Below are 23,728 nucleotides of genomic sequence, written 5' to 3'. Positions count from 1 at the left end.
TCTCGTGTGGATAAGGGGGGCGTGAAGCAGCTCTCTAATTTGAGTGCGTGTTCTCGCAGACAGGGCGGAGGTCCCCGTCAACGAATCCTTGTGGGGATCAATGGTGAGGTTAAAGTCCCCACCCACAATCAAGGTTCCTTCTGTGAAAGAGGCCAGGGCATCCAGACAAGCGTCCAGGGCCGGGAGCTGATCTATATTCGGCATGTATAGGTTCGCGAGGGTAAAGGTTTTCCTGTGGAGTGTACCTTTAACAAAGAGGTACCTCCCTTCACTATCAGTCTGGAGGTCTATCAGCCTCCACGGAACGGTTTTAGCAAGGAGGATACATGTGCCCTTCGACTTGGAGGTAGATGAAGTACTATGGTATGCCAGGGGGAAGTGTTTGCTGTAGAGTTTTGGGATCTGGTCTGACCGGAAGTGGGTCTCCTGGAGGAAAACCACCTGAGACCTCATCCGCCATAACTCCGCCAAGCAGCTAGACCTATTTTCAGGAATATTCAGTCCCTTAACGTTCCAGGAAACCAACTTCAAGGCCATGCAGTCAATGTGCGACTTGAATTCCTGGAAGTCAAGGGATTTGTGCACCAGTAAATTCCCCCCCACCCCTGAAGTAGGAGGTGTGAGTAGAATGATACTCCTGGGCTACCCAGGAATAGCCTAAGCAGCAGACCGATTCCCAGTGAGAAGAGATGTGTTTCTTGCAGGTCAATCAGTGCGGGATGGTATTTGCGAACGGACTGAAGATACCATTGCCCTTTTAAGGGGATTGCCAAGGCCTCTAACATTCAAAGAGACCAGAGTAACATCTTCCATAGTAAGGCATGTAGGTATATATCACCAAAGTGACCAAAGCTTGGTGGCCTTGTAAGTTCTAGTAAGAGTCCACCAGTGAGTCTCCAGTGGCAGACAACTTTAGTGAAATGTATCTTTTCAGCAGAAAATGAGTGTATGAGATCTCCAAACAAAAAAGAACAAAAAACACTCATACTGTAAGGGCACAATGATGCCCCCAAACTATCAAACAGACTATAATTCATAGAGTCTCGTCCAAACATTAGTGCACAAAAAGATTGGCAGGCATGCCTTAATACTCTCCATGAGTGGCGCACCCTGCCGACTGCAGTCATTGACAACAAACATTTGGAGGAGCATTGTAAAATATGAAACATAGGTACCTGGTCCCTGGCCGGGGAAAACTTATGGAATCGTAACTGCTGCTAACTGTAAGCTTCCAGTGTGTACCAGAAAGTGAGAGAGCCACTCTCAGATGTCAAGCTCCTCGTGTGGCCGATGCGGGCCTCTGGATATCCAGCCAATCTGTTGCATCTGTAACTGTTGCAGAAAAATGAATCCAATCCTCAGGAGTGAGTCTCAGGCAGAGCATGGCATAGGGTAACCCTAGGTATCGCAGCCGCTGCTAAACATGCTGGAATTTGAAGCGTTGTCATTGTACTTTGACTGAAAAGTTGGGATACAATGATGTCTTTACTCCATTGAATTGAATGTTGGGCCTTTCTTTTGCCAGATGGAGTACTTTTTCTCTATCATGGTAATGAAGAATGTGTGCCAACATTGGTCTGGGTGGGTTACCCGATAGAGCTCTGGTTGGGACTCGAACAGAAGCGTCTCAGGAATCGCGAATAGAAAGTATCTTTGCCGAAGGTATCCAAAAGCCAATTTTCAATTAATTCTGTAGTATCTGTACCTTCTACTTTCTCCAGCAGGCCCGATATGTACACCTTATTGCGTCACAATCTATTTTCAATATCGTCAGCTTTTTTCTTGTTTTCATGTGCTAACTGGGCTGTGGAACGGGATTCAGTAATTCAGTAAGGCAGTAATTGATCCTCCAAGTTGCTGATGCGACTTTCCGCCGTTGTGGTTCTCTCACAGATTTTTTGTAAATCCTGTCTGGGGAGGGCGATCTTTCCCTGTATTGACTGAAGCAGTGCATTTATGTACTGCCTGTAACATCTGACTCAGTGTGGGTTGTTCCTCTCCTTCAGTACGATCCGCAGGGCATAATGGCTGGTCAGAGGCATAATGTGATAATGACGTCTGCTCCATCCCTCTGCACTGTATCAGAGTCAGCATGTGGAAACACTGGATCAGTATCCACTCCTTCCTACTCCTGCTCCTGCAATTATGACAGCTTTTTGGTATAATATAAAGTGTCCCCAGGATTATCTTTACCTGCAGAATGATTCAGCCTACTCTTTGCTGCCAGGTCCTTGGTCTTGTCTGCTCCCCTTGTAGTCCACTTTGGCAAGGCTGCAGCCACGCCATGTTGGCTTTCCTGGGCCGCCACATCTTACTTGCTCTTTTCTCCCCGGGTCATGGCAATGGGGAAACAGGTATCCCATGGAACCGCTGGAATCCTGAGAGCTCACTGCAACAAACGGTGGTGGTTACAGAGCCGGTGGTGGCCAGGGAAAGGATTACTGGCAGGATAATTTATGGAGACCTCTCTGAGCCCGATCCAATCACATTCCCTGCTTGGCCACGCCCCCCCAGCCATGTTTTCTAATGCTTACTTTCTTAATATACTTTATATTTTCAATGCTATTTCAATATGTCTTATGGCAATTTATGTTAAGATCCATAAGTATATAATTAAATATACTTAAGGCTCCTATGAGCTCTACTACAAATATTTCCATGTTGCGAATTGTATTGTTTGTTTGTTTTTCTGTAAATTTCTAAAAATTTCTATGATGAAAATTTCAATAAAGATACAGTATATTATTGAAAAAAATGTCTGTGTGCATAAGTACACTTCTTTACACATAATTAAGGCCCCTCTTCTTAGTGTCTATGACTCTGAAAGAAGCACAACACTCCCCACCTGTGTCTTCAAATGGACTGCAATGTACAGGCAAAAGCCCTGCAGGGAAGAAATAAGTGGGCAACGCATCTAAAGCAACACACAATTATAACAAGAGAGACAATATACAAATCTGGTATAAAAAACAGCAAACTATCTAGGTGACCTGTCTGATGCCACGTGCACACGGTCGGAGAATCCGTCGGAATGCGTCTTATCGGACCGTGTCGTCAGATAATCCGACTGTGTGTGGTATGCATCGGACTGATTCCGTCCGAATCTCCGTCGGACCCAATTTTCCAACATGTTGGAAATATTTCCCGACCAACTGGGCTGGTCGGACCTAATCCGATCATGTGTAGCGAATTTTGATCGGACCAAGTGCCATGCATGCTCAGATCAAATTCCTACATCAAAGCTATTGGCTACTAGCCTGAATGTAGTCCCATCGTAACGAAATTACGTCACCGCGTTCTTGGCAACCGCTAAATCAGACAACTTGGCCCGACCGTGTGTATGCAACAGTTTCAGACACAATCCATCGGACTAAATCCAACAGACAAAATCCGACGGATTTGGTTGGCAAAATCTCCGACCGTGTGTACGTGGGCTAAGAGTTAAGGAAAGCACAATCTAAACCATTGGTCAGTGGGCCTAAGTACAGGTAGCTGGTGCTGGGGCCCTGGATCTCTCTCCAGGGCCCTGGAGCACTCATTCTCTCACAAAAGGGTGTTTATAGTCTGATGGAAAATTGTAAAGGGTGCTAGATTGACTCTTTAAGCAGCAATAACAGCATAAGGACCAGTATGAAACAAGTGGCCAAAGGGATTCTCACCAATCCCAATGGTACTCTTGGAACCCAGTGAGGGATCCAGCTGCTTGCACAGGGTTTTGCCTTTTAATCTTTGTGAGTTAAAACTGTAACCCTCTCTCTCCCTGGAGTCTGTAGCAGTATCACTGCACAGTACCTTCACTCAGAGTTCACAGCAGTCTTTCTGCATACAAGTCCTGGTGGCCAGCAATCCCAGACAATAACAGCAGCTCCTTACCGGTCTCAGTACTCATGGTTTCCCCTCTCTGGTTCTTGTAACAGGAACCAGCAGACAAGCTGGAAAGCTGGTCTCCCTGTAGCAGTTTAGTTCACACAAGAGTGCGGCCTATGCCTCTGTTCAGTGATCTTTCACTCCAGTAGCAGCTAGCCAGAGGTGCTTTTCTTCTTCTTGCTTCACTCTGCAGCACATTCTACAACCTGTGCCTACAAAGTTCTGTCTCTCCACATCTCTCTCTCCACCTGGGCTCCCAGTGCTTTCCCCTCCTCCTTGCTCTGCCAGCTCTCCCTAGACCTTGGGAAAAGTAGCTCCTGCTGCTCCTTCGTTAGGGCTGTGTTGCAGTATGGAGACTACAATTCCCATCAGTTCCAGTTCCTCCCAGCAGGCTTTTGTCTTTCCACAGAGGCACAGTAATCAATACTCTCATCCTTTTCCTTTTTCTCTGTGTGTTGGGTGGTGGACAGGGCCTACTTGGGAAACACACAGTCCAGCAGTAGGAGTGGCAGTTATAATAACCCTGCTACAAATGTGTGTCACAATCATCAAGAGTATGATATCCTCAATATACATAGAAACCTAGACTTTCAGCCACCTATCACTGTTATCTGTGAATATATCCAGCATTATAATTGGCAATACTGTGAGAAAGTTCTGCTCTCCTAACTACTCATTGCCCATCTGTCAAACTGCCATAGCTTATATATTGCTGCTTCCGGTGCTACTTGTGACTTAAAATCGCCTTACACCATTTTCTGTTTATTTATAGATCCAAAGGTTTGCAGGTGTAGTCATCTTGGATGTGATGTCAGCAGCTCTAGCAGACTTGCAGCTATGAGTGACACTTTAAACTATTCTACTTTACTCCTCCCCCAGCAGCTACATAAAAGGTTATATAAGGAGGGTCACTGGAGTTGGGCTTGAACAAACAGTAATTAGACACTCCCAGCAGAGTAGAGGTCTATGACATGGTACAAGTGAGGACATCTGGAGAACTGACTCTTCCTGAAGTGTTCAATATCTCTAGCAAGTTGAAAAGCACGTGGCACGTGACTAGAAAACACTGATAGTAAGGATTTTGTGCTTTTCCATAAAACATTTTAAAGTTGGTAACAGAGCTTCTTTAAAGCCAATTAAAGCCACTTTTAGGCGAGATCAGCAGTAAGTAGCGAATTTTTCTTTGTAAAATTGATTTTGGCTCTTGCTCGTGCCAATCAGAGGTTGATCAGGGTGGAAGGGACCTAATATTGTTCACATATCTCTACTTATGACCATCATCTACACTTTTGGCAGGAAAAGTAGGAAAATAAAAGTGTTTTATGTCTGGCAGACACAACTGATCACAGAAAGCGATGTGTCTTACAAAGTGGCTTGGCTCCATAGACGTCTTTACTGCGCACCTCTACTAAGAATACAACAGGACCATTATATATAAATATAGTTTAGTAATGGGATGTGAGAGAAATACACGCTCTTGTGCTTAATGAATATTATCATGGTCCATTAAATATACACTAGCAGCATGTATTAATGGAGAAAGCTTTACTTAGCTAAGCTGTGGGACAGTATCGTAAATAACTCCACACTCATAAAGTGCTACTTCCCAGAAAAACGTGTTTAATAAACCAGAACTAGTATAACAACATAGAATATTTATGTCTTTGTAAATATTAAACAAAAAGATAGTTTATGGTGCAAATGTTACACTTAAAGTGGAAATCCAGGCAAATAAATCCACAGCTAAAATATCAATGTTTTTACTGTTTTACCTGCCAATGTATTTGTATTCAGATTTATACACATCTGCTACACTACACAGCCAGTAAGATCACTCCCTGGATCACTTCCCTACCAATTGGACAGCAGTAGTGGTGCTGATAATTGTCCAATGAGCAAGCCGAGGCTGGGGAGGTGACATAGGAAGCGGCATTACCAAATCATTGTTGTTCCCCATGAGAAAACTTCACTTTCTGGCTTGAATAGTACATTTTTAGTTTAATTGATGGCTGAAATATGTATTACCATAGATAATCAAAGATTTGCAAGCAATTATATCAGAGGATGAAAGGCTGAAATAGTCCTACAACCTCCAATGATGGCTTTCAAGCAACCACCCAACCTTGACAGAAACTAATCAGCAGGAAACTTCATTTCTCACAACCAGACCACACTATGGAAGAAATTAATGTTTTTTGTTTTTTTTTAAAGGAAACTTCAAAGCTACTCAGGAAAGGAAAACTACAAATGATAATTCTATGTGACAGAAAAGATAATGGATTAGTACTGCTTGAACTTTGAAGTAGGGGAACACCCTGAACGTTTCCCCTGAAAATGTGGATGTTAATTTAAAAAGTATCATGCTCAGTACTCAATTGTTTAGGTAGGACACAAAAAGCAGAATGCACACTATTGTTTCTGGGGAATACTTCAGGTACACAAAAAGCAATATCAACTTGACAGGGATTCTATTCCTTTCCTTCTGTATACAAATTCAAAAAGGTTGTGTGTAGACATACACTTTAAAAAAAATCACCTCAGTTGGAATGGCCCCTTTGAGCCCTTTATCTGTGACACCCAAAGAACCCTTCAATCCAGCCCATTTGGTTACAGAGCAGGCACTCTCGTGCAAGCCCTATTTTAAGTTCCAGCTGACATAATAACATATAGCTTATAAAAAAAAAGATTTCACAAATATTCAAATTTTTTAATAAAGGGGCTATACATTTGGTCAAAAATGCTTCTTAAAATGTTTCCTATGTTTCTTGATTAGATGACAGTCTGTAACCTTTGATGACCAGAGAACTCTGGAGAAACATGGCCATTACATTTTGGTATGGCCATTTTTGGGAAATCAGTCTAGACCAATGAGGGAAGATAAATAGCAGCAGTTGTGAAATTTAGGCATATAAAGAAAAAGTGCACTGATTTGTGCTCCGTTAATGTGAATTGATTAAGAGAGTGACTTTTAATAAATAACTCTTGGCCCCTGTACAAGGCACTGACGAATATAAATGAATACAGCTCTCTTTTCATGAAGTGGAGCTCTTAGCGATAATGCAGGGGGGATGCTGCATGGTTTTAGAAAGTGGTTTTGAACTGGGAATTGTCTGGCTCCTTTTTCTAAGGCAACGCCATGGGTATAGACTTGTGGGAAGCGTTAAGTGTTCAGCACTAGAACAGAGAGGCCGTGCCTTCACTTGCTACTTGTAATAATAGTCTTAATGGAAGAGGAGCTCAATCAATACATCAGGACAGCTGTTAACAGATTATTATAATCGAGCCTAAACATCTTTTCTTTTCTTTCATTTTCAAATTTACAAAAACTCTTTAAATGACAATAACATTACTGCTGTGCATCTCTAACGTGAGAATATGAGTACCTGTACAAACGCTTAGAGCTCCAGGGATTCCAGAAAATCAGTACGGAGGATATAACAAGTCTTGTGTGAGCTGTGCTGCGAAGACTTGCAGAGGTGGATAAGGCGCTCATCTGTTACTTAAGGGCCTAAGAAGTAACTCGCAGAAAGGACACACAGAAGATCTCCCATCTGTATGTGGATGACATTCATCTACAAAGATTGTGGACATGTCGTCACTGTTAAAGGAAGACATGGAGAAGAAACTTTTTAAGCCTCAAGGACACACTTTATATGAGTTCATTGAAACAAGGTCGAAACACAAGGAGAGGTTTTACTTGTGCACATCAGGTAATGAACATTTCATAAATAGTGTACATCATGTAATATATGATTCCATTTTTTTTATGTAGGATAATATTTCTATTTTACAATTGTATTACTATTGTTGTGTAAAGAGGTGGAATATTGATGCTGTTGACTAAAACAGTGAGAATTTGCAGTAGGTTTAGTGCACTAACATCTTCCAATTTGTGTGCCATGGCACATGTATGCTTTACAGTACTCCGTCAGTCGAACATATTTCCTATTTCTGTGTAATTCACAAACTGTGAGAGCTACCACGAGAAGAGGCAAAGCTGACGAAAGATCACTCAAATCTTTTTTCCTACTCTTGTTAATCAGATTGTTCTGAAGTTTTATATTCAGCTATATCAGCCTAGCAGGTTTCAATAAGCTAAGTTGGTTGATTTTAATTTCAAGCCCCTAAAACACAGTCATTTTTTAAAATAGTATTGGCTGTTTTGAAATGGTATTTTAACTCAATGCTAAATTTAAGTAACAAGGTAGAGGTAATGTGTAAAGAGCAGGGACAGGGGAAAAGTTTAATGAGAGATTAAAAAAGTATTTGCTAAATGTAGAAAACCACTACAGTTTCTTAGTTATATTTACGGTTGTTGTTCTATAGACCGGCCACCCTCTAGTATAGGCATGACCACCCAGTCTTGTTTAAGAGGTGGGATTAGTTATCCATGTTAGCCATGTTACATGGAAGCATGGCTATTAATGTGTGTATATTCAATATAGTATTGGTGAGCATAAAAGCTGCAGCACATTAACATCTACACTTTATCCTGAAAGATACATTGGGGTTCATGAAAGATTGAAACAGTAGGCACAAGCAAAATATTATGAAAGAGAATTACCGATTTCTCAGTCTGCAGAATTTCACTTTTCAATTTTACCCCTTGTTCTTAAGCTGCTTGGGTGAAATTTGTGTGAAAAAAAATATCTACTATTTTTTTTTTCTTTATTTAGAGGCTATGTTTTTTGGCAAAGTTTATTTGATTTCATTTACAGTTCTTTGAATTGTTCCTATTGTTTTTGTGTATTTCATTATTTATGTAGCATCACTTAATTTTCTTTTAATGTATTATTTTATTTACTTTGTTGTGTTTTCTCTCCATGAAATAAAGTAAACAAAAAAATAGGATGATGAGGGACTCCTCTTTGGCACATGAACAGGTGGCAAGTCTGAGTTAGTTGAAAGAAGCTTAGATATCCCCCAGGAGCTATTTAAAGCCAATTGAACCCCGAAAAAAACATCAAAATCATTCAACTCTGCTTTCCCAATTGACTCCACTGCATTTCACCAAAATGTGAGGAAATTATTTTTTCTTCAGTCATCCCTAATAAACAGTCTTTGGCACGTTACTGTGATGAGAGATCACAGTAACGTGCCATGTAATCACTGTGAAACCTGACTCTATAGCATTTGCCTATAGTCATTGAGACAATATAGAATCCTTTGTATGGCACAAATGTGTTTACCAACGTCAATGCCAACTGCTAGGCAGATAACCACTGCAGTGAAGATTTCAAACTGTGTATGTAGTAGGTGCAGTTGGTTCTGACTCCTCAACGCAAGCTACAGGTAATTAGAGTGTTTTAGATAAAGAAGTCCCAGTCTATTTTGTAAACTTTTGTGATTTCCAGATATTTTTTAATAGAAATTTAAAGTCACATTTGTGATCACATAACTCAACAAGCATTTTAAAAAATACAAAAAGTTTTATTTATGTAGACAGCAAAATAATGTTAATATTTTTAACTTTATATTTCTAGTGATTTCAAGCTTTGTAAAAATCAGATTTTTTTATATTTATATATTTGAAATTGGAACTAAAGGCAAAATGTTCTTTTTTTTAACTTGGATAGAGTCCGAGTTTTGTTTGTTTGTTTCTTTTTTCCATCTGTGTTCCCTCCACTTCCTGTCCCATAGCCTAAACAGGAAATGAGAGGAAATGTTCTTCCAAAGACAAGAAATCCCGGTGTGTCACCAGGGTCACCAGAAACTAGTGTTCTGTATATTTCCCTTCTATGAATGTTCCAATGTCAACCTAAAATTTGTGATTTTTTAATTTTCACTTTCCATGATGAAGGTACATGGGACAAAAGAAAGAGTGAATCTCCCTAACGGGGGTACAGACAGCAATAAAACCTGACAGCTGTACTCAAAACTAAAAAAAGTTTGCTTTTAGTTACACTTTAAGTATTTTCCTTTTAGTTCACATAATTATAAATCATCATAACATAAATATAAGATAATAATATGAATCCAGTTTTCACTGCAAGTTCCAATAAATGAATTCTTGTATGCCAAGAATGAATTCAGTAAGGGTTTCTCAAGTAGAGTTGAAGAACGCATAACACATTATCTAAGTCAGGATTAAAAGATCAGTACCAAAATATGTATTTATATTTTTCTATAGAAGCCAGGAAATTGGTTAACATACCAACTTAGATTGTAAGCTCTAATGAGCAGGACCCTCTGATTCCTACCGTATTAAATGTAATTGTAATTGCACTATCTGCATTATGTAGTAAAGTGCTGCATAAACTGTTGGCACTATATAAATCCGTTATAATAATAATAACTTATTATATGTCTGTAGGAATGCTGACATGGTAAGATCTCTGTATTTACAACCCTAAGATCATTAACCTGCTAATGCCAAGTGAATGCCACTATCCCTGCTGAACTAAAAATGTCATCTATTTTACATTACATATAAGTTAACATACTAATTATTATTTGTAGTCTAGTCTGCGAAAACAGCCATTGCTTTTGTTTACCATATAGTCATATAATGCACAATTAAAAAAAAAAAAAATTAATACATTTTCATGACCACAGTAAATATGACAAATTTTAAGAAGAAACTCATTTTTAAATGCATAAGAGTGAGGTAAAGTGCAGCCTGGGGTGTGGTGTGTATAAAATTAGTGAAATCGGAAAGACACTGTCTTTTAATAACACTCTCTTATGGTATCTTTTATGAGATATGGAGCTCCAGTTATACTTGTTGTTTGTAGTGGTTGTCATTGTGTTACTCTTTGCTCTATACCCACAGGTATATCCAGTACAATCTTGACTGACCATTGTAAAAGCCTTGAATATTGATGTGCCACCTATAAACTTTTGCAACAAATTACATCTTGAAAGAAAAATTTAACAAGTGAGCTGGAAATTTTTGACAAAGTAAAAGCTATACTAGGTCTCAAATGTAAACCTGAAGTTGTAGTTTTATAGACCAAAAGATGTAAGATAAAAACAAAATAAAGAATGAATTGGTCTTTGAAATTTATGAAAAAATTTAATTTATGGAAAAGAGGAAAACATAACCTCGAGAACCAAACTAACCTGGTAAACTTAAGTTAAAGATGAGGAGCTTCTACTAATGTTCACTAATTGCACAGGTGATCTGTGGGGATAGATTAAAGTATATCTTTTTGGGCAGAGAGGTGAGGGCTTATTTCTGTGCCTGTTTGGTGATTCATTCTTTCTATTGGTTGTGGTGATCATGGTCACAAGGACTAAAAGTGAAGAAAATCTGACATTTTGAATTGTCACCAGTCACCACAGCAGAAATAGAGGGGAGATTTTCCAATGGGGCACTTGTTCTAGTGACAATTGTCTAAGAGGTGGTTTACTGCACTTTGGAGAGATTTCTGTTGTATTTACAGGAAAGGAAAAGAAGACACATTTTTGAATGGAACACAAATGGCACTATTCTCTGCATGTAAAATAAAAAAAGTATTTAGTTATACTCTAAAGAAGTATGGCCAAAGCTCTTTTGGCTATACTTCTCCTATGGGTCACAGGAGTGCACTTAGTTCTGCACTCCTGTGACCTATATTTAGCCAAAAACCTGCTGTCGGTTGACGTCACTGAGCCGGTCCCGGCTCTGGATCGATCCTGATTTTACAGTCGGGATCCACCCACATGCCTGGACTGGCTCAGCCTCTCATTAAACCGCACCTGCCCCCTCCACAGCCCAGCACTCAGTGATCATTGGAGGAGCAGAGCAGAGAAGTGGTGACTTACAGTCACCACCTCTCTGCAGACTATTTACTGAGAACTGAACAATCAGTGGTCTTTGATCACAAATTCTTGGTATAGAGAAGGTGGGGGCCCTGCTGCAGCCGGTGACTGGTGATACAGATAGATAGGTGGCTATAATTATTTGTTATTTGTGATTGCCAAACTTGTTTTTTAAGGTTAGGAGAGGATTTTTGATCCTATGGCCATGTTACATGTTAAAGAGGATCTTCAGTCCCCCCACCCCTAAAAAAATTTAAGTCAGCAGCTACACATACTATAGCTGCAATTTTTTAATAAAAGGACATTTACTCACTGGGCTGGTTCTTCTGCAGTCTCCGTGTCCCCAGCGTCAGCATGTTTAGTGTGAAAAGTCGGCTGTGATTCCTTGTGGCTTCACAGTTGGCTTCCCACTGTGCATGCAGGACCTACACTGTGCTTTAAGAATGGTCCTGCAGCCTTTTGGGACCTATGATGTGTCCCAGATGGCTGCAGGCAAAGGTGGGGGGGGGCAGCTTCCATTCAGATTGCCTTTTAAAACCAGGCTCCTGCTTCCCCCACCAATAAAAATGTGTCCAAAGGTAGTAGAGGAGGGAGGAGGAGGTGAAAAAGAAGACCTACACTTTTTGGGAGAAGTTACTTGCTAAGGATTCATTTTAAGGGTTGGGTTAAGGGACAGGGTTAAAGAATGACGTAAAATGATGTAAAACAGTTCAAACACAAAAAGTTTAGATACTATATGACAAGTCTCGTAAAGTAAACAAAAAACTTCCTTTACCTTCCCTGACAAAGCCATATAATTTGTGTCTCACATACTCTATTCCTTGTAGACACTGCAATTCATAATTTTTGGCAACAGGGGCAATGCTATTAATTCCAAAAGCAATGGGCAGGAAGAGGTGTGATCAGGTGTTGATTGACAATTACAAGCTTGTGAATCAGCAGTGACAAAGCTGATAGCCACACCTCCTGCAACACTTTTGCATCCACTCCTCAATTCAGAGCAACTCTGTTTTAAATTCAGGAGGAGTGCTTCATTGTTGACATACCAAGAAGCTGCATTAGGCACACTTCATTGGTAGTCTTGACAGTTATTTGTGTAGGTAAAGAAACAATTGTAAATGCAGATGAACTTATAATTAGGTGCTACAGCACATTTTTTTTCTTAATGGGAGGCCATAGTTCTGCTTTAACTACTTCAGCCCCGGAAGGTTGTATCCCCTTCCTGACCAGAGCACTTTTTACAAATTGGCACTGCAATGCTTTAACTGGTAATTGCACGGTCATGCAATGCTGTACCCAAACTAAATTTTTTTCTCACAAATAGAGCTTTCTTTAGGCGGTATTTGAACACCTCTGTGGTTTTTATATCTTGCTATATAAATGAACACCCCAAATTTTGAAGAAAAAAAAAATTCTAACTTTTGCTATAAAAAAAATACAATAAACTAAATTTTTGTCAAACATTTAGGCCAGAAAGCATTCAAACACATGTATCAGGTAAAAAAAATTCAATAAGCGTATATTTACTGGTTTGCACAAAAGGTATAATGTCTACAAACTAGGGCACATTTCGTAATTTACGCAGCTTTTATTTTGACTGCCTATCTTATTTCTTGAGGCGCTAAAATGGTAGGACAGTACAAAACTCCCCCCCCCCCTCCCCCAAATTACCCTATTTTGGAAAGTAGACACACCAAGGTATTTACTGAAAGGCTTGATAAGCACATTAAATATTTTATTTTTTGTCACAAGTGATTGAAATATTACAAAAAAAAAATGTACACAAAGCTGGCTTTCCAAGGGTGTAAATTTTTGATTTCACTCCTCCCTATCACAGTTTCGGAGGCCATGAAATGCCCAGATAGCACAACCCCCCCCCCCATGACCCCATTTTGAAAAGTAGACACCCCAAAATATTTGCTGAGAGTCATGTTGAGTCCATAGAAAATTTTATATTTTGGCACAATTTTCGAGAATATTACAATACATTTTTTTTTTCACAAAGTTGTTACTAAATGATATATTGCTCAAACATGCCATGGGAATATATAAAATTGCACCCCAAAATACATTCTGCTGCTTCTCATGAGTACAGGGATACCACATGTGTGGGACTTTTTGGCAGTCTAGCTATGTACAGGACCCCGAAAACCAAGCACCGCCTTTACGCTTTCTAAGGGTGTAAATTCCTGATTTCACTCCACACTACCTATCACAGTTTCGGAGGGCCATGAAATGCCCAGATAGCACAACCCCCCCCCCCCCAAATTACCCCATTTTGGAAAGTAGACACCCCAAGCTATTTGCTGAGAGGTATGTTGAGTATTCAGATCTAATTTTTTGACACAAAGTTTTTAAAATTAAAAAAAAAATGTCCTTTTCTTTGTTCATTTTCTAAAACAAATGAGAGCTGCAAAATAATCAAATAATCACCATGCCTCTTAGCAAATACCTTGAGGTGTCTATTTTCCAAAATGGGGTCATGGGGGGGGGGGGTTGTTATCTGGACATTTCAGGGCCTCCATAACTGTGATAGGTAGTGAGGAGTGAAATCACCATTTTACGCCAATAGAAAGCCTGAAGGCGTACTTGGTTTTTAATGTCCTGTACACGGCTGGGCTCCCAAAAAGTCCTACACATGTTGTATCCCCTTACTCAGGAAAAGCAGCAGGATGTACTTTGGGGTATAATTTCACATATGCCCATGGCATGTTTGAGCAATATATCATTTTGTGACAACTTTGTGAATTTGGCAAGTAAACCTGGACATGAGAACGAACTGTTTGTAGTGAGAGGATGCATGGGGAAAGGAAGAAAAAGGGTTGACCAGAGGAATAATTGCAGAGAAGGTCATATACTTTAATCCAGGAAGTTGTAAGAGTAGTAAAAGGGAACTACCTAAAACACTAACAGGGATCTGTGCCAAGGGTAGGAGACAGGAAGTCTTAAACACCACAAAAACGTGGCCGGTAACCGGTAGCCGTGCCAAAAGAGAATATCCCTGACTTTTCTGAATACCCCTTAACATGGCTTAGAGAGGGTGAGCTGCAAAAATGGACAGATTGTCCAGAGTTTGTAGGGGCCTGAAATGCTGCTCACGTGATAGATACTTGATAGCGTTGGCAAATGAGGCCAAATCGCAGAGGCAATATGCAGCGAAAGCCAGAGGCATGAACCTACGAAACCTTCCAACCCTTGGAAGAAGCCCTCGGAATATTCTGGATAAAGAACCATGGCCAGATCGATCACCTGTGACCAGGATGTGCCTGATCCATGACCAACAGTGCACAAGGAGGAACCGGCTTTCCCCCCAGTTCAACTTGATTTTAAGTCGAGCATCTCTGGCTGCGCCATTGTAATACCTAGTGATGAAACTGACCCAGGAATTGAAACTTGAAAGACAGGCCTGGCCATGTCCACCTGCATGAAGAACACGATAAAGGGCCCGATATATCTTAATAGGCTGTGGCCAACCATCTTAAAAAAAATACAGTTGCTGCCAATATTGGGCCAATAACAAACAATGCCAAAGTATGCACAAACTTACCAGAGGGCAGGACTGATAGGAAGTAGTTTGAATGCATTGTAATATCAGCTTGGATAGCCAAGAACCCCTGCCTAACTGTAGAATGTGCTGGACAGCCAGTCCCCGATGAATACTCCAACGAACGTTCTACCGAGGGAATGAGGAATTGAGGCCAGGAGTAATATGTAGATGAAAGAGACGCAGTCAAAGCACAAAACGACCGATATTGGTTGAAACTGACCACCCCCAATAGGTCTGACCCTCCATGCAGAAAGGTGGAGGAAGAACCAGACAAATCACAAACCCCTTGGAAACTTCTGGCCTACAGCAACTAGAAGCATGATTGACAACTGAAGCCCAGTAACTCCATCCAAAAGACTGACCGGAGAGAGATGAGGCCTGTGTGAAAGCCTACTGAAAATCCAAGTCGGGCTGATGACTTCCATTTGGTACACACAGGGGATTCCCTGTCCCGATGGTAAACGTGGAAAATGAACCCGCCGTGCTTGTGCACCAAGTCCACCACCTAATATAAGTATGGATCTAGCTCTACCATCCTATCACGGCTGACAGAACAGACAAAAACTACCAAATGCCAGAATGAATTCCGCCACGCCAAGTTTGTAGCTACGCCTGGGATCCTTGTTTTGAGCACCACCAAGACCTCCCTGCAAGCAAAGCTTTGATCTCTGGAATGTCCCGAGATGCTATTGGAAGTGAGGCCTGGTTAACATCTTGCCTACCAGAATGCCCTACCTGATATAGGCAGAGATGGAAAGGGTCGGGGACACTGAAGGTGACCCTCTAAAGGTGAAGGAGCTGCCACTGTAAAGAAAATCCCAACATCAACTGCAGGTGTTCTGAGAAGAGCAGGAGCCGAGGATGCAGCTGACACCTCAGTTCTAGCGGGCTATAATCCCTTCCATGCTGTCATTGACGTTATGAGCATATTAACTACCGCATGAATCTGAGTTAAAGAATCATGCATGGAAACATGCTCAGTGCTGATGGATGGAAGAGGTTGGGACGGAGTTGGAAATAACCTTAAGAGTACTGCCCCCCTAGCTGAGGCCAGAAAAGGGTTACCCCAGCGATAAAACTCAGCTATGAGTTTGGTATGGTCCGACCCCTTAAAGATGGGGTGCTACCGTGCACTGAACCCCCATGCGGCGTTGGAGAGATGATTGTGAATCCGTTGCTTCTGAAACGCGCAACATGCCCTGATCTGAGGAAACACAAACTAGAGAAAATAAGAACAGACAAACAGCTCATGAAACAACACCACTTCGTACCTGACAAATATGAGGATGTAGGTGCAGAAATGACAAGACCAACAGTGGATGAATGTGAACCTAATGACAAATGCTCATGGCAAATATAAACTCATAAAAGTGTTCAAAGTCCTAAAAGGTGCATCCCATAATATATATCTGAGCAATAATGCAATGAAATCCAGTAAAGTGTATCACATAAAACTAAACTAAAAGTAAATAGTTTCCCAGGAGTAATCAGCATCCAAAAAAAAAATCAGATGACTCCGAGAGATGATCAGTTCCAAAGTGAAAAATATAAATAAGAGTAGATAAGGAGGATAAGGACAGGTGAAAGAGTCCAAATTAAAGATGTAAGATGGTAAACACGTCTTTCTGAAATCCTCCCCCTAGCCTCTCACCTTATAGATAGACCCTAACTGGTCTAATGGGGCAACAGTGAACAACCAGTCTGTTGTTGAAGCTTTCCTCACAGCTTTCAAGGGATCACTGCAGCTTTTGTCCGGTCTCCACAGTCTTTTCCTAGAAGAAAGTTTTCTCCCATTCCTATAGATGAGGCAATAATAAACGACCAGTCTGTTTTTGAAGCTTTCCCCACAAGGTCCAAGATATCGCTGTAACTTTTTCTCCGGTCTCCAAGGTCCTTTCCTAGAAAATAGTTTCTCCCAATCCGCAAGATGAAAGATAAAAAAGAAGGCTCTCCATAGTGTAGTAGGTTTAAAGGTTTAAAAGTAATTTATTAAAAAAAAATCTAAAAACTCCTTTACAATAAAAATGGCAACAGCAGGCCAGACAGCAAAAAAAGTGTCAAACAAATGAAAAGACTTCCGGTCACGGCCGTAACCGAAAGTGACGTCACCAAGATCCTCCCGACTAGTTGCGTCACAACACACATGACTTCATCAAGGGTACAGAGAGGAAGCAGTAAAGTTATTTCTCTTAGCAAATCCGAATCTCGATGGATATTTGAAATGCAATCGGGCATACGGGCGAGAAGATTGTGGGACGACAATCAATTAAAAACGAAACCTCAGCCCATATGGATCTGTAAATGCTCTGACATGACATGCTACAACAGGACAGAAAATACTACGAATGTAATGCTACGTCAGGAAATGCTATGGACAAAATGCTACGACAGGAAATGATGCGAACGAAAAACTATGACAGAAATGCTACGATCAAAATGCTGTGACAGGAAATGCTATGATCAAAATACTGTGACAGGAAATGCTAAGTTAGTTGGGACCATTCCATTCTTGCAACGGATGAAGATGTTTGAATGTATAATATTGTACATTCTAGCAAAGTGCTCCCTTGTGCAATAGAGAAAGAAGTGTTCTCTAAGCTAATGCAACAATTGTAAAATTAGCCTTCATATTCATTTAGTTTTCATACCATGGACTATTTGTATGACATTAGGTTAATTATGCCAAAAAACACTAAACATTCAGATAAGTTTTGGATTGGAAGCCAGAGCAATTTGAGGAAATCCACAAGTTCAAAAGGGCATGCAAATTCCGTGACCAAAAATAAATTAGCATTGAAGGTGGTTTGTGGGCTTACATGGTTTAACTACAGTGCATTCATTTCTACAGGCACATCATCTACATGATTTGCTTTATATAGTATAAAGTAGTTTTCCTCTTTGCTTTTTGACTTTTCAATTCTGTTTATAAAGTTGATCTCAATGTGGATATATTCCGATACCGAACACTTTCACTCCCTTCCTGCCCAGACCAATTTTCAGATTTCACCACTGTCACATTTTGATTGCTAATTACTTAGTCACGCAACACTGTACCCAGTGTTACATTTTTTAGCACATTTTTTTTATGACAGATAGAGCTTTCTTTTGGTGGCATTTAATCAGCACTGGGATTTAAATTTTTTGCTATATAAATGAAAGAATACTGAAAATATTTTAAAAAAATCAGTTTTTAATTGTTTCAGTCAAAAGAATTTGCAAATAAATAATCTTTCTTTATAAATTCAGGACAAAATTTATTTTGTTACATTTCATTGGTACAAAAAGTAACCTAAATCAGTATATATTTTTTAGTCTGTGTGAAACTTCTAGAGTCTACATGGGATATATATATATATATATATATATATATATATATATATATATATATATATATATTGTAGGGGATCAGAGGGGTAAAGAGCTGACTCAGAGGCAGTCCAGTAAAATAAAAGTGCCTTTTATTCAGCAAAACAGAAAAAAAAAGCATAAGACCAGACAGACTTGTCTTATCATACGGATGTGCACACAGGTACAGCTCAAAGTTCATCAGCTCACAGGCTTAGAGGTAACAGTTCATGGCTTGAAACAGAGCTACAGTCTTTTTGTGGTTTAAGCTCACCCAGCAGGTACACCATTCTGCAATGGACATTTCCACACAGCGTGCTGCTGTGTCTCTCTCTCTCTCCTACTCAAACAGCTCCCCACTGACACTTTCAGCACACCTGATAATAAGCAGGTCTGAAGGGGAAGTACCTGCCTTCTTCGATTAACCCCCTCTTAACCCTGCCCCAGGCTGACCCTCTACAATATATATATATATATATATATATATATATATATATAATTTTTTTTTGTGTCAGCAGGCAGGTAAAATCACCTGGTTGCATCCAATGTTGCATCCAAAAATATGTATGCCCTAGATTCAGGCTTTATGCTGACTTATACCACTAGGGGGAGTGCTGGGAGTCCTGCAGGGGAAGAGTTAATGAGCCCAGCTGAAGTAAGTGGGCTCATTAAGACCTCTATAAAAAAACCTCAGGGTGCTTAGGGAGATGCTCCACCCTGGAACCAGTTCTCTGTTTGTGTAGACTGGGGAATATGGTAACTGTCCATGTGCGGTGAGTGAACACCTGTGTGGCAAACGGCTAAAACAGGGAAATAGGGACTGAGGCAGCACAAGGCTGCACCTAGTTGTTAGATGGGGAATCTACGTGTGTAGTAAGCGGTCAAGCTGAACAGGATTTATTTTCATGTTTCTTTTTGTTTTGCTGTTATATTAACACTGCATATAGTATAAATAAACAGCACCTTTGTTTTTTTCACCTACAACACTGTCTGCTGTGCCTGATTTTGTGTGGTGAACTCATCCAGGGGATCACACACACCCGCTGCCGAGCTAACCCCCTCACAGTTGGTGGAGAATGCGGGCAGTTTTTTTTTTTTTAAGGCCAGCATGGAGGAGATCCTGAGATAGCTGGCTCTAGCAAATGCAAATCAGTAGCAGACAAATGCGGGTTTGCAAAAGAGCCTTGCAGCTCAACAGCAAACAAATGCAACTTTGCAAAAGAGCCTTGCAGCTCAGCAGAAAGCTCACCAGCAGAGCCTGAAAGCTAAGTAACAAGCCCAAGAGCAAACTGAGGCCCGCTTCATAGACCTGTTGCAGAAGCAAGAGCAGAGTCTTCAACAACAAATAGAGACATTAATGCAGCAATGTCCGCAGACCAGTAAGGCAAGTGGTTCCACTAATACCTCACCCTTTGGTTTGAGCCGTTTACTGACAAAAATGACTGGAGAGGATGATCAAGAGGTATTTTTGACCACATTTGAAAGGACTACTGAAAGGGACAAGTGGCCTAAGGAGCAGTGGGCTGGACTGGTGGCCCCTCTGTTAACTGGGGAGCTGCAGAAAGCTTATTATAACCTAGAACTTGACCAAGCAAAAGACTATGTGTTACAGCTTCTAACTTCACCTTATTCAATTAAGCTTTGACAATAAAACCTGGAAGCTGATTGGTTTCTATGCAGAGCTGCACTAGATTTTTCACTCTCCAGTTTTACTAAATTAACCCCTGTACTACTCTGGGGAGGTGAGAAAAAAATCATTTTTATTACACTATGATTGCTTATAACAGTGATTATCACTGTTATAAGCAATCATTTTTATGAATGGCATCCATTCATTCACAGGGTGTACTATTGTGAAAGCTGTGATTGGCCAGAGCTATCACATGGTACAGATGTGCCTGTGATTGGTCTTATCTGTACCATGTCATCACTGTGACCAATTGCAGAGATTATCACAATAGTACTCAATGAATGGCTATGAATGAAAGGCGTTCATTGGGAATAACTGTCATGTGATCGCTAGGTTGGTCACAGCGATCACATGGTACCAGGACCGGCCCAGTACAATGACCTGTGAACTACTGTGTCCCACAGGTGGCATATCGAGCCACAGAGTGCCCGCTAGTGTGCGGGCAAGGCATGTGACTTGGAGGAAATCATATGAAGTCCACCCAAAAGCAAAAAGCTCCTACTGGCCGTCATTTGTGTATAGGCTGGGCGGAAAGTGGTTAAAAAATGTAATTTAATTCAGTTATGCAATCATTTAAAAAATGAATCAAAGTTGTACTCCAGGAAAGCAGTTATACCTAAATTTGTAGTTACAGTGCTTTGAAAAGTATTCATACCCATTTAACCACCTCAATACAGTGCACTTACACCCCCTTCCTGCCCAGACCAATTTTCAGCTTTCAGCGCTCTTACAGTTTTAATGACAATTACTCAATCATGCAACACTGTACCCATATCAAACTTGTGTCCTTTTTTTCACACAAATAGAGCTTTCTTTTTGTGGTATTTAATCACTAGTGGGTTTTTTATTTTTTGTGCTATAAATAAAAAAAGACTGTAAATTTTGTGAAAAAAAAGCTTTTTTCTTTGTTTCTGTCATAAAATGTTGCTAATTAGTCATCTTTCTTCATAAATTTTGCACAAAATGTATACTGCTACATATCTTTGGTAAAAATAACCCAGATTAGTGTATATTATTTGGTCTTTGTGAAAGTTATAGAGTCTACAAACTATGGTGCCAATCACTGAAAATTGATCACATCTGATCAGGCTTTCAGTACATCAGGTGTATCTCATTTCTTGAGACACTAACAAGTCAGGAAAGTAAAAATACCACCCAAATGACCCCTTTTTAGACATTCCAAGGTATTAAGTAAGTAGCATGGTGAGTTTTTTTAAGTTGTAATTTTTTTCCCACAATCCTTTGCAAAATGAAATATTTCTTTTCTTTTTTTTTTCTTTTTTTTACAAAATTGTCATATTATCAGGTTATTTCTTACACACAGCATATGCATACAACAAATTACAAATACCACATGTGTGAGACTTTTACACAGCCTGGCCACATACAAAGGCCCAACATTGAAGTGACACTTTCAGGCGTTCTACGAGCATAAATGACATATCTCATTTCTCAACCACCTATTACACTTTTGAAGGCCCTGAAGCACCAGGACAATGGAATTGCCCACAAAATTACCCCATTTTGGAAAGCAAAAGCCTATAATCTATGAGGCAAAATGAGTCTTTTGAACGGTGCATTTTTTTCCAGAAGTTTTTGGAAAACGTGGAAAAAAAATTAAAACACATTTTTTTTTACACAAAGTTGTCAATTTATAAGATATTTCCAACAAATAGCATGTATATAGCAAAACAAATTCTGCTACTCTTCCTGAGTATGGCGATACCACATGTGTGAGACTTTTACACAGCCTGGTCACATACAGAGGACCAAAATTGAAGTAGTACCTTCAGGCATTCTAGGAGCATAAATTACATATATCATTTCATGCCTACCTATCACACTTTTGAAGGTCCTTGAGCACCAGCTCAGTGGAATTACCCACAAAAGGACCCCATTTTGGAAAGCAAACACCCCAACGTATATTCTATGAGGCATGGGCTGCAGATAGGTACTCGGGTACTGTGATGGGCTGGTGACAGGTATTCGCTTACGCTGATGGGCTGGTGACAGGTACTCGGGTATTCTGATGGGCTGGTAACAGGTACTCGGCTACTCCGATGGGCTGATTACAAGTACTCGAGTACTTTGATGGGCTGGTGACAGGTACTCAGTTACTCTGATGGGCTGGTGACAGGTACTCTGGTACTCTGATGGCCTGGTGACAGGTACTCGGGTACTCTGATGGCTTGGTGACAGGTATTTGGGTATTCTGATGAGCTGGTGACAGGAACTCGGGTACTCTGATGGGCTGATTACAGGTACTCGGGTACTTTGATGGGCTGGTGACAGGTACTCAGTTACTCTGATGGGCTGGTGACAGGTACTCGGTTACTCTGCTGGCCTGGTGACAGGTACCCTGGTACTCTGATGGCCTGGGGACAGGTACTCGGGTACTATGATGGCCTGGTGACAGGTATTTGGGTACTCTGATGGGCTACAGATAGGTACTCGGGTACTCTGATGGGCTGCTGACTGGGATTCAGGTACTATGAAGGACAGTGACAGGTACTGAGGTACTCAGTACTCATATGGACTGTGACAGGTACTCAGGTACTCGGGTACTCAGATGAACTGTGACAAGTACTTAGGTACTCATATGGACTGTAACAGGTACTCGGGTACTCTGAAGGACTGTGACAGGTACTCGGTTACTCTGATGGGCTGTGAAAGGTACATGGGTATTCTGATGGACTGTGACAGGTACTCGGGTACTCTGATGGACTGTGACAGGTACTCGGGTACTCTGATGGATTGTGACAGGTACACGGGTACTCTGATGGATTGTGACAGGTACGTGCGTACTTTGATGGCTTTTTACAGGTACTCGGGTACTCTGATGGATTGACAGGTAGTCAGGTACTCTGATGGACTGTGACAGGTACTCGGGTACTCTGAGGGGCTGATATAGGTACTCGGGTACTCTGATGGGCTGTGGCAGGTACTCGGGTACTCGGATGGCCTGGTGACAGGTACTCAGGTACTCTGATGGCCTGGTGACAGGTATTTGGGTACTCTGATGGGCTACAGATAGGTACTGGGGTACTCTGATGGGCTGCAACAGGTACTCGGTTACTCTGATGGGCTGTGACAGGTACTCTGGTATTCTGATGGACTGTGACAGGTACTTTGATGGGTGGTGACAGGTCCTCTTTAATGGGGGGGCAATCAGTGTGTGTTGGTGTACACTGTAGGCGGTAACAAGATGTTATCACAATCTCCTCCTCACACACGATCGATTTGCTTTTAGACCAAAAAGTTAAATTTTCTCATATGACCAGAGTACCTTCTTCCATATGTTTGCTGTGTGCCCCACATGACTTCTTGCAAACTGCAAATGGGACTTCTTATGGCTTACTTTCAACAATGGCTTTTTCCTTCCCATTCTTCCATAAAGGCCAGGTTTGTGGAGTGCATGACTAACGAGACACACAAGCAGAATTTCCATCGGAAAAATCTTGAATGCTTTTTCTGACGGAACTCCACTCAAGCTTGGCTTGCATACGCACGGTCACACAAAAGTTCTCTGAACTTTT

The 23,728-nt window shown here is 40.8% G+C and overlaps 1 protein-coding gene across 1 annotated transcript in view; it reads left to right on the top strand.

Moving 5' to 3' along the window:
* Positions 1-7,005: 7,005 nt before the first annotated feature.
* EXOC1L (exocyst complex component 1 like) overlaps positions 7,006-23,728 on the top strand; it is a 28,887-nt gene continuing 12,164 nt past the window's right edge. The window contains exon 1 of the mRNA XM_077477462.1: positions 7,006-7,577. Coding sequence (XP_077333588.1) covers positions 7,457-7,577 — 121 coding nt within the window. The 5' untranslated portion in view covers positions 7,006-7,456. The remainder of the gene's footprint in view (positions 7,578-23,728) is intronic.

The sequence above is a fragment of the Lithobates pipiens genome, unplaced genomic scaffold (genome assembly GCF_037356315.1).
Source record: "Lithobates pipiens isolate NorthernLeopardFrog02 unplaced genomic scaffold, aLitPip1_a1.2 Scaffold_13, whole genome shotgun sequence".
NCBI lineage: Eukaryota > Metazoa > Chordata > Amphibia > Anura > Ranidae > Lithobates > Lithobates pipiens.
Note: the sequence above shows the minus strand (reverse complement) of the source record. Positions and strands in the feature narration are given on the sequence as shown.